This window comes from Pyxicephalus adspersus, chromosome 6, assembly GCF_032062135.1.
Source record: "Pyxicephalus adspersus chromosome 6, UCB_Pads_2.0, whole genome shotgun sequence".
Classification (NCBI taxonomy): Eukaryota; Metazoa; Chordata; class Amphibia; order Anura; family Pyxicephalidae; genus Pyxicephalus; species Pyxicephalus adspersus.
The window spans coordinates 87,648,302-87,660,652 of NC_092863.1; the positions used below are offsets into that span (position 1 = coordinate 87,648,302).

General features: G+C 38.6%; 1 protein-coding gene across 16 annotated transcripts in view; it reads right to left on the minus strand.

Annotated features, from left to right (window-relative positions):
• Window positions 1–12,351, minus strand: part of TCF4 (transcription factor 4) — a 276,489-nt gene that overhangs the window by 192,375 nt on the left and 71,763 nt on the right. For 8 of the 16 annotated variants that reach the window (XM_072416502.1, XM_072416487.1, XM_072416488.1 and 5 more), the window contains exons 3-4: window positions 9,939–10,000; window positions 4,471–4,530 (exon numbers count right to left, since the gene is read on the minus strand). The exons of 3 other annotated variants lie outside the window; for them this stretch is intronic. In XM_072416502.1, coding sequence (XP_072272603.1) covers window positions 4,471–4,530; window positions 9,939–10,000 — 122 coding nt within the window. The remainder of the gene's footprint in view (window positions 1–4,470; window positions 4,531–9,938; window positions 10,001–12,351) is intronic. 5 more of the 16 variants (XM_072416495.1, XM_072416497.1, XM_072416494.1 and 2 more) reach the window with 1 other exon arrangement.

Below are 12,351 nucleotides of genomic sequence, written 5' to 3' on the forward strand. Positions count from 1 at the left end.
AGGTGCAGGTAACACAAGTCTGCAGAACCGATTAGGCAAAAGCAAGGAGATTTCAGGGGAATATTGAACCTGTTGCTTTGCTGGATATTGCCAAATAACAGGTTCAAACAGACTACTTGTGGATCCCCATTATTAAGACAGGGACAAGACAAAACTATTTTCATGTTGGCAAGAGTAAGCTAAAAACCAACCAATCCAAGTGTAGTGCATTGCTGAGAGGTTCATCCAAAATCAATGATCAATCTTTAGGAAGCCCTAAAGGCTTTTCTCTTGGTAAACAGAAACCGATGAAAGCAAAGTTTACATTAATATCCAGTGTGACCGATTCTACTTGCCCTCCCTTAGCTTTCCAAGATTGGTTTGCAGAAGGGAAGAGAAAAAGAAGCTCTGTTTTTCCTCTCCAAGTTCCAGATTAGTGTTGAAGACTCTCTAGTACCCCCATGTGAGGGTATTGGATGCCTAAGCAGCCTATCTTCAAACACTAGCTCTGTGACATGGGACAGTAGGGTGTTAAGCCCCTGCAGGGTCCAAAACATCAGTCAAGGTAACTATGAATATCTTGCTTAACAACCGAATCCCAACTCCAGACAGTCCCCCAACAACAATAAATCCAGGGGATTGTCCTTGTTTTTTCCTGTTTTGATTTCAGCATAAATATAGCTTATTTGCTGTATGAAAAGAAATTATGCAGAGGTTACTTTTATTGAAACCTAGATCTCCCTAATGGCCTTTAAGGTGCTAATTTATAAAGCAAAAGTAAAACTTGCAGGAATAGGAAAACTATGCACATAACATCAGATCCTTTTATCCCCAAATCTACTGATCACATGACTTTCAGCTAATATTTTTTTTTTAATCAAAGGGGAAGTTAACCTATTCGTTTTTGCCAGACCCTGCAACTACAGTCTAAATAAAAAAAGAAAATTAAGATACAAGCTAGTCACTAACATCAACAGTCCGCCATCACAGTTTTTGATTATCCTGCCAGTGTACCTGTTTAGCACAAGTTGGAGATACAATATTACACTGGAATGAGCTAATTACAATGATCAGCTTTGATTTGCACTATTCATATAATTTCTCATTTCGCCCATGTTGCTGCTTTCATGTTGCCATTCCTAAACTCTGAAATTTTGCAGTTACCAACTGGTCTTTAACTAAGCTATTGACTGTAAACAAGCATGCAGTCAGTGAGTCACAGTAAGGCCAACTTCAGATGTATTATTTATTTTGTGTCTGACAAATAGCATTATCAGAACGTGCTCAGCAATATCATCCTATAGAAGTGTGAGCCTCGATTAGCTTTGCATAGCGGAAGGCACCATATTGTGGACTGGAGTCTTGGTATGAGAAACAATGACTTTCAATCATATATTTTTTTATTTCAAGTTTTTGTTTTTAGGATTTTCGAATCTGAGAGTGAATTAAACATAATATGCTATATAATTCGCTCTAAATGAAGTAAGCCTTTTAAAAAAAATATAATGCCTAGCCAAAAAAAGGTCCCCAGTGTAATGACCTGGGGTTGCTTCAATTGGTCAAGTTTAGGTTCAGCAACATGAAGGCTACATACACATATCAGATAATTCTCATCCGATAATCGTCTTAGGGCTAGTATTATACCATATTCTGGCATGTATGCAGAGCTTGTCCGACATCATTCATGGATCCGTCCTGGCGGATCTACAAACGCCGAATATTCGTAATGGAATTTACGGAGTGATATCGCAGTGAGGTGCTGCTTCGTCGTTCTCCCCTCTCCATAGAGCATACCGGCGATGTATGTACAGCGCTCGTTCAGTCTTTTGTTGTTGAAAAGGATTGTTAACCTTTTCAAACGGCAATTATTAAACGTGCGTATGTAGCCTATGGGTCTAAAAAAAAGGTCAGCTGACTACTTGAATATATTAAATGGACAGATTTTGTGTTTTTTTCTTCCCTGATGGCATGGGCATATTCCAAGATGACAATGCTAGGATCCATCGGCCTCAAATTGTGGAAGAGTGGTTCAGGAAACACCAGATATTATTTTCACACATGGTTTGGCCAAACCTTAAGTCCAAAGAGAATCTTTGGGATGTGCTGGTCCAATTCTTTTATCATCATTACAAGATCTTGGTGAAAAATGTGGATGGAAATGTGGTGAAATTCCATAACCATATGCAGCTGATCATTCCTTTCAAAAGAACTCTAAGAACCTAACTGTTCTTAGTATCCAGCGCACGTTGGAAATAAATAAAAGAAAAAAAAAAAAAGACTGATATTACAGAAACTCTGCAGGAGAACTTTCCCAGTCCCCTGGGTGGTTATATAAAAGAGTAAAGTGTAACAGACCAACTTTCAGTTCCTCATAGACAAGAATGGCAGTGTTTCATTATTAAGAAGGATAAGAATTTCTAATATTGATATTTTCAATCTAATTTAACATATAACATTTGCACAAAAGCATGCACAGAAACATTTAAACATGAATAATTAGTATAATAATGTGGAGCTGTCACTTTAAAGCAATTGTTATGCTGCAGATAAACAAGACAAAGAATGGAAGAAAAGAATGGTCTTCTTAAAACTTTTCTGTTTTTGGCTGCAGGTACAGAACCCAACGGCTTACAATTTGCATCCTTTTGCTTTAGTAGAGTTGCTGACCTAGCATATAGGTATATAAGTTTTGTTCTCTGGCTTACTCGACTTAACCAATACAAACAAAAAGTTTGGGGACCCCTCAATTGTCATATATATGAGCTTGTTGAACATTTTATCATGATGGAAGTACTTTTTACTACAATTCTTTACAAGTAGACCAAAATGGAACTAAATGTATATGTCTAAATTGCGGTTAAACCTTTTTGGTAGCTTGTTTTAAAAAGTTTGAGCTAGACCAGTCCAGACTTTAGGATGTGTACTCCTGGTTTTGCAGAAGCACGTACAAATAAGTTTTTCTATATCAGAACAGTAACAATATGTATATAGAAAAATGTATTTGTATTTATTTTGATCTTTTTATGTTGTGTAGTTGTTGTCCTTTTTTCTATTTAATTAGTTAATTAATTATCAAATATTTATTTGATATTAGACATTCCTAGGATTTGCCATGAGGAGTTTTTATACACACACACACACACACACACACACACATATATATTATATGCACTTAATTATTTCTCGTCTCCTGACACCCAAATTAACTGTATCACTGCACCTGAAGTGAACCTGGTTTATTAAATAACAGGAGGATTTTATGTTTTTATATGGGATGCAGTAAGTTTGGCTTGTCACTCTATGAATAAGTGTTTTTATTTTTCTTGAAGCGTGTCAGTGATAATATTACACCTGCTGTACTCCTTTTAAGGTTGTTTATATAATACAGAAGCCATTTACATTGAAACCGGTCTGTGCTATCTTCTATGTATACCAGTTATTAATTATCAAGCTGGACATGAACCTGGTATTGATTGCAAACAAGTGCATGCAAGCGAGGACTATCCTTGGGGTGGCTACACTCTTGTTTGTATGTAGATATCCACACACCTGTTTTTCTAGCATCTGACTAGCAAGGTAAGGTGTTTTTGTTCCATAGAATGCAAGTACAGAGACCGACAACAATGTAGCTGGAATCACTTTGTAAAAGTTTGGATTCAGTTTGAAGGAAATGTAATATTTATATATATATATATATATATATATATATATATATATATATATATATATATATATGTCAGCATAAACTGACGTATACTACTGATCCAAAGGATTGTTCCTTCATTATCATCACATTAATTACATGTTTTGGGTTTTTTTTTTCAAAATGGAATGATTCCAATAAACTGGTGTAATATTGCACGTAGATGTAACGTTAAGCTCCAGGCAAACAGATGAAATATAAATAGGTGATTTGTGTTGCTGTTGATTCAGTCCAAAGATTTACACAGCCATGACGGGGCAGAATACCAGATTTTTTTCTCCTGCATTTCAGTAACACTTGGAGGTCTTGTTCCTCCCCCAACCTGTGGCTATACAATGAAAGGAGAAGCAGTTGACTGATGAACTTTTCTTTCTATCACTCTGTTCTCTCCTCTTTTAGTGTGTTCATTGTTAGCGTTCGCGTTGCACATAACTGGCTGTCTATTTGTGCTGCTTCTCCTTTTCCCAGTCAGGGATCTGCAGTCTCCTGTACTGAAAAAAGCTGATACCAAGTTATATTTGGGCACTGACTTGCACAAACCCTTTACTGATAATAAATACAATAAATATATCTGTCTGGACTTTAGCTTTAGCAGATCAAATTGAGACCAAGATTGTTTTAAACTGATGAATGTTAGATCTAATTACAGATTATTCCAGTTTGCATGAACCTTTTGTCTTTTTGTGCTTGTTTTTCCACTGCAGCATTGTTTAGGTGACAGGTCCACATGAAACATGCAAAAATCAGCAGATAGGACAAAGCAAAGATAAAGAAGCGGGTTAACATACATGCAGCCACCTCCGGGGCGGATGGCTATGCACACTCGCCTGCACGCTGCATGACAGCTTCTGAAGGGCAGAAGGAAGAAGCAAGTGTCATTAGTTAGCACTGACAATACTTTTCTAATGCAATATTAAACAACAGCAATTCACCATCCAGCTGATCTACCGCTTGAGGAAGTGCATCAAGCCCCTGGTCACCATTCCCACCAATGGAAGTTGGAAGAGAGCCACGCGTCTTTTATAACCATATTGTAATACGGCGGGCAATGGGGAGGACTGCATTATTTACACACAGAACCCTGCGGACCTTGCAAAATGTCAGCTTGTAAGATTTGCTGAAAGATGGTGTAAATAACGTGGCTTAGCTCCATCCCCTGTTGTGCCGTAATGTTTAACCGCCTAATTCTGCGAATTTCTCTTTTAAGAACATCCTTGGGATCAGACACATTTGTTCTTAGGAGTAAAGCGGAAAAGTGGGGAGGGTAAGCAGGATGGAACATTGAGCAGTGTTATAGTTAGAGACTGGGCAGAGGAGACGAAGAAAAGGTTATGAACAAGGACGTAGGCTCGTCAGCTGATAAAAACGCAGGGACAGTCGCATGCAGTACAAACGTAGGAGAGATTACTGAACGGCTATACAGAGAACATAGGAAGAAACCTGATAACCGCCAGTTACTAAAAATGACAAGTAATATTACAAGCTGACCTTTGCCTGGAGTTTAGCGTCAATACTTTCTGAGTGAAAGCCCTGGAACAACCACACAGCCAGGGAAGTCAGAACTCCTGACCTGGATATTTCCTAAGGGTCAGATACTCACAAAGTAATGAAGCCGTGCAAACAGCATAATCGTGAGACATTTAGCAGAGAAGGTGCACAATCCCATCATCATTTTCACATTTCTTTTAAAGAATCCTTCCAAATTTCTCTTCATTCAGTTAAAAAGCTGAATCCCACTAGGCTAATTTTAGACAGTCTGACATCATGACATTCACAACACAAAAGAAGGTCAAATATATACAGAGGACTTTTCTGTAACAGAATATTAGGTGGGACAACCTGTTCTTATCTGATGTCCAGTTCATGCAATTGGAACTTTTTAAAAGCACAAAAAAAATCACAATGCATGATTTAACAAAAAAAAATCTGTGTGTAATTATGAAGGTTGTTTTTGTAGAATGCTTTACATGAAAACAAAGTAAAGCAAAGAACTAAAGATTCTGTTTTTGTTAAAGGACATTCATTTTTTTATTATTTTAGTTTGGGATGATTATTTTTATAATATATATAAATTTTAAATTACACAAATATACTTAATATAGTGCACCCATGATGCTAATTCTGCTGGGCCTTGAAGGATCTCCAAATAGATCAAGCTTTTCTTTAATTTAGAATGTCTACCTGTGACAGTACGCAATTTGTGCATTATAATATTAAGTAATAAAGAGGACAAATATGTGAGAGCTGACATTTCTGACTTAAAATTTAACATTAGTGGAAATTGCTAACCAATTTGCTAAATTGGTTTATTTATTCTATAGTTCTGCATATTAATTTGTTGCTTTAAAAAAAACTTAATAATTGTGACTTCATACTTTATCTGTTTACCTGTCATGCTGATCCAGTGGATCCAATGTTTTTCAAACCACTGGAATTTTAATTCTTAACCTCCCTGGTGGTATGAATATTATGTATTTTTAAATGTAAAAGTGGTACATTTAAAAATACTTAGTATTTTAAATTTTATGCCTGGTCCTGCCTTGCAGCCACATGCTTGCGAGCAGATAACTGGCCGTCATCTGCTTTTCCTTGCCTCGTGTCCCCAAAGTTCACGCGCCGGGGACCCAGATGCCAGGGGAATAAGATGCTAGTCATCGCTGGAGGACGCAGCGGGCACCGCTTACCAAGTAAGCTGTTTAAACTCCATGGCAAGTCCCCCGAGTGTGGCTCGGGGTTACCGCTTTTGGATTGGATAATATTGCCCCGAGCCACACTCGGCATTACCTCTAAGGAGGTTAATCTGCATACTTGTTCTAAGTCGGGGTGGTTAGCACTCTGGCCTTTGAAGCGTTAGATCCCAGGCTCCAATCTTTGCCAGGACACTATCTACATGGAGTTTGTGTCTTCTACCCGTGTTTGTGTGGGTTTCCCTGGCTACTCCAGTTTCCTCCCACATCACAAATACAGTTTTTTAGTTTAATTGGCTTCCCCTCAAAATTGAAATTAGTCTGTATTACAGACATTTGACTGAGGTAGGAACATTAGATTGTGAGCCCTATAAGGGACAGTTAGTGACATGACTATGAACTTTGTAATGCGTTGTGTATTATGCTATAAAAATACAAGGTAATAATATTAAAGTCAAAAATAAAAAAAAATACCACGCCCCCCCCCCCCCCCAAAAAAAAAAATACAGTTAGACATTCTTTTAAGATGAAGTCTGTCATCTAAAGTTTATAGGGGCCCTTCACACACTTACATTTTGTTATGTTGCACTAAAACAAGTTTTATCTGGGGAGTACATTCAATTAGAACAGGGGTCAGCAAACTTTTTTGGCTACTAGGCCATTTTAGGAGGTGAAGAAGGCACACGAGGCCAGACTCTCTCTCTCGAGTCCCGTGCTGATGGCTCCACCCCCACCAGGAACGCCCCTGAAAGGAAATCCCTCTCCTCCACGATGCATATGGAGGAGAGGAAACACTCCTGAAAGGAAATCCCTCTCTTCCGCAATGCATATGGAGGAGAGGGAATGTCCCCTTACCCAGGCGGCAGAAGTGTTAACGCTGGCCGCGTTAAATAGGGAAGGGAGGCATAACAAGGAGGCTCAAGAGTCGCATGCGGTCCTGGAGCCGCGGGTTGCTGTCTCCTGCTGGCCAGGATTAGCCCGGATCGACTAGGGGGCATTAGGCCGGAATGGACTACTGGCTAGGCCATATCTGGCCTAAAAGCCAGAGTTTGCCTACCCCTGATTTAGAGTAAACTGCCATGTACAGCAAGGAATGGAAACACATCCCTGCAGAATTTGTAACAAAGCATGACACACCTGGATTAGTAGTATGTTGGGGTGCCATTTTACCAAACAGGTATAAAGACAGCCTAAAGGCTTATGTACACGGGAAGGGTGTTATCAAAAGCTGCCTTTTGTTTTCAGTCATGGTACTGCTCATACACATGCATTTAAATACTAAACCTAGGAAAAGGCTGTGTTTGACCTGCTTTGACTGTGGTGCAAGTTTACTCCCAGTGGGTGGGACCCTTGTCCAATGAAATGCAAAGCAGGTAAAAGTGACATCCACAATGTACCATTAAATAAATAAGAAAATAAGGAAACCAATGTCTTTCTACATAAGTCCTAGGTGAGTCACGGAACTGGAGAAATTACAGTCAAAGGTTCTGCCTCCAATCAGCAATAACTAAGAATAATTACTATGAACCTTCTAAATTAAGTCAGCAAATGAGAGCTGCCATATCACAACAATGACAGGTTCCCTTTACCACAGCAATCCCTGTTCAGTTACATGGCTCCCCTTAGTTCTCTATTAGCACCAAGGAGTGCGGTCAGACTTAACCACTTTTATTTTTTTGCAGCACTGAATGCATTTTAAGACCCAAAGGACAATGATAATAATCTCATCTGCCAAGCTCTATAAAAAGCCCCAACCCTCCACACTGCAGGTACCTGTCATCCCTGTACAGCTTCCCGCACTGCTAAACACAGCGCTGCGACAGCAACATCTCACCCTGTCTGTCACATGCCTGTCCTATACTAACGTATGGGACTGTACCTTCATAAGATACATTATGAATGCCAGGCTCTGCATGACTGCAATCCATGAATACTACAAGACACAGATGTCACATCAATGTGCTGTTGAGGCTTTTTCTAAAGCGTGGTTCCTAGTGAAAACGAGTGGGCAGGTATCAGATGCTATCACAAGATCAAAGGAAGTCATAACAGAACCCAGACTTATGCTTTGACTCAAAACAACCATATGTCCTGTGAGGCTTCAGAAAGACAGAAACCGTACAGTCATTTCACACTGACCCCTGAGGTTTCGGCTTTGCGCGCATGCTGCTTTCTCATAAGATCGTATCTTTGCTAAGCTTGTGCTTCTTTCTATAGCTGTAAAACCGAACCCAAATTCTATACTAGATTTTAGGAACCACCGTGGATTCACCAATACATTAAAACGGCTCCTGCTGCTGCAAGCACATTGTTCTTCAGGTATGCAGCTCCTTTTGACACAGAAGTATTGGAGCTACAATTTTTTCGTCACCAATAAACTTTGGTCTGAAATACATATTTGGAACTGACACAAGCCTGTGCCATTATCATGCTAGGAAAATGAATACAGATTATCAATTTTTTATGATGTTCCAAGGTCTACTTCCCCCTTGACCATAGGCAGTCTGGTTACAACAGTGCTTCTGGTAAGAATGATAGGATAGATGATGCACTTGAAAGAAAACCACCGCTCTATCAGACAAGGTTTTTTAACCTGCCTAATTATTTTGCTTCTTTGGGGTAACCATACTTTGCTTCATAGACATTGGACCAAACCCAGCCCAAAAGCCTGGGGAGGCAGTCACCTAATGTCACAGGGTAACATAGTACAAAATGTAATTACCAAATAAAGGGCAAGATATTTAAACGTCAAGGTTCAATACATTTATGAACACTTTGAAGACAAACAAAATCAAGCATTTATACATAGAATATATATACCCATCAGGATATATTCTGGTATATGGTATGTAAATATTAGGAGAATTCCTACTATCATCATATTACCGGAAAAGTACTAAGCCCTATTTATAAAGCAGGGAATCAGACATTCCCTAAAACATTCCCTGGTGGAAAATCAATTACTGCCATTGACATGGACCTGGAAGATTCTCCATCAGGGAATCTTTAAGAAAATGACTGATTCCCCACTTTAATATTGTGGGATTATCTACATGATGATAATGAAAAGGCTACAATTTGTGAAATATTTCTCTCTGTAAGTCCTGATGAATGGTGCAAATAAATGGTGCTGTGGCTGATCGTTAACCAAGGGATGATCTCTCCTTATCTATTGGGATTGGGTAATGGGGTTGTGTTTGCCTTTTGTGATTTTAAAGCTTTACCAGAATACTTAACGTTTGAGCTAATTTGGCAAACTTGTGTAATTTACTCATTTATATAATCAATCTGGAGCCTCAGCAGGTGTCACGCACGAATCTGACCATTTAAAAACCTGAAACGAACTTCTAACACGTATAATTCAATCCACATTTCTAACATAACAGAACAAAGTTTTTTTTTGTTTTTTTTTTTAGATTTTATATAAAATATAAATTTTATTTAGAAAATGTATTTGATCATTGAAAAGCTTGAACCATAAATAAAATCATATGTTTAATATGTTCCAAAAGCCCTTGATGCATGGATGGTGATCTGACAGGTATACATAATGCCTAATGTATACTTACTCGGGACGGACTCGGGTGTGCACTGTTCCCCCAGGACCCTGAGTTACTTCTGTCTTCTACATCTAAGAAGCAAAAGAAAAGAACAGAAAAGCTCTTTAGACTTTATCTGAATGATGTTTATGTCAATATGCATTTTAAATTAAAGCTTCAAACTAATCTGCTGTTGGGTTTAATTAAGACTCCCAAATAGCGCAGCTATATTGATACGAGACATCTGACCCGTCTTCTTAACTGAACTCATTGAAATTCACAGCTCACATCGAAGAAGCCCTTAAGAACCTGGAAAGTTCAGCAACTCACTGCTTTAAATCCTCCAAGTCATAAAAATTATGTTCTAGAAGTTATGGCAAAAGTGAGGTAGATGCATGCAGCTTTTGTTAATGTCACCATTTCAAGGACACAGGGAACTTTACAACACAAAAACTAATGAAACTCTAATGGTGTCATCCATTGACATGGGCATCCTGGTTATACCTAATTCAAATGGAGCAACATCTCCTGATTTGGTAGCAAAACTGTGGGCTCCAAGAACCAATAGGGCTTAGAAGTTAGGCTGGGTGCACACGTGCAATAATTGTCATTGGAAAGGAAATTTCACAATCCTTTCCAACGACAAAAGACTGCACAATACAAGAACGAGCGCTGTATATACAGCTCCGCTCTGCTCTATAGAGAGGGGAAAACGACAGAGCGGCACCCCGCTGCGCTTCCCTTGGTTCACTTCCATTACGATCGTTCCTCGTTCATTATTTGTGGATCCACCATGATGGATCCATGAACGACAAGTGCAGTACAAATGCCAAATTCTCGTCTGATATCAGCCCTGAGGCGATGACCAGACGAGAATCATCTGACGTGTGTACGTAGCTTTAGAATCAGTACTACATTAATAAAAAATGGGCACTGGAGAAGAGGAGAGACTAGGCTCCAATTATATATAATTTGTTACATATGGGACAGCAGCAAGCAGAGTAATGAAAGGAGAGGAACTACACTGCACCTTGAGAAAAGATGGCAGTCTTACAAGTCTAGAAGAGAACACAGGGACCAAAACTGATTGATCCAAACAAAGCTGCCCTCCTCTCCTTGTCCTTACTTTGTATCTGCAAAGGGAACCTGACATAAAATAAATACACCTCATCCGAATAGTATATGCCCCACTCAAACGTGGGGAAGTTTTCCTTATACACAATTTACCCAGTCATTGCTATAATCCTAATGGGAACCTGTCATATTAGAAATATTATTTACTTCACTCAAACTTGGGGATGTTAATGAACCAGTTATTACTATCATCCTATAGAACATGAGGGCCAGTTTTTTAAGTGGACTTAGCTGGAGTGAATGAGAATTGCCACAACTTGGCTATTGGACGGTGTCATATATACAGCCAGGCTCTATCGTACAATTTAGAGCACAACGATAAAAGGTAAAAAAACCACCAAAAGTCAGAGAAATTTTTTTTGGCAAAAAGGAACTTTGCAGGTCTCTTTTACAAAAAAAAAAAAAACTCTACTTCTTGGTGACTTTTTTAAATTGAAATTATGTCCCCTCATTAAAAGAAGAAAAACAAATATGAAGTGACTGCCTGCCCTCACACATGATCACAAGTCACTTATGCAGATATTCATTTGTTAAAATCAGTAGATGATAAAGTAACCAAAAAAAGTTTCTAGATCTGACTTGTTTAAATATATAACATTGTTGTATTAATCCAATATGGATAATGCTCATTTTGTCTGGATAAAACAGCCTGACAAACCACACAACCTCTCATTATAAGACTACATGCACAAGCTTTACATAATGTCACATATTTCTTTTAATTCATTCTACAGACAGTCTGCTTTCTGTGTAGGTAGGTGACAGGGACACCTAAGATTAACCGGTGCTCCTCCATACAGGAAAAGTCTTTACTGAGAGTGCACTGTAATAAATATATTAATAAGCCAACAAGACATCCTGCTGCCGTCTCTATTCCGAGGCTCTAATTGAACAGTTTGCAAAGCCTGCAAGTCTACTGAGCATAATTGCGGGGATTGAAAACACAGACGGAAAAATATCAGAGTGTCAACAAAATCAAACATAATATAATTACTTCAAACCGACTGGAGCAATTATGTCTTGAGAAGGCGAAAAGGTCTACGAGAGGAGCTTGTGCTTCATTACATTATAGGAGGCTTAAATGACCTCAGTGCTAATCACATGCCAATACACTTTGCAGGTTAACACCCTTTTCAGCCAGTTTGATCCCAAGTGGCCCTGACACCTCCTAAACTATTATTTAATGTGAACCTACACCCAAGATAAAGGCTTTTAATAAACCTCTCCATAGCAATAAATACATTCAATGAGCTTTTCCCAGTAATTCTGAATGAAAGCATTTTTTTGAACAAGCATATAAACTATGAGG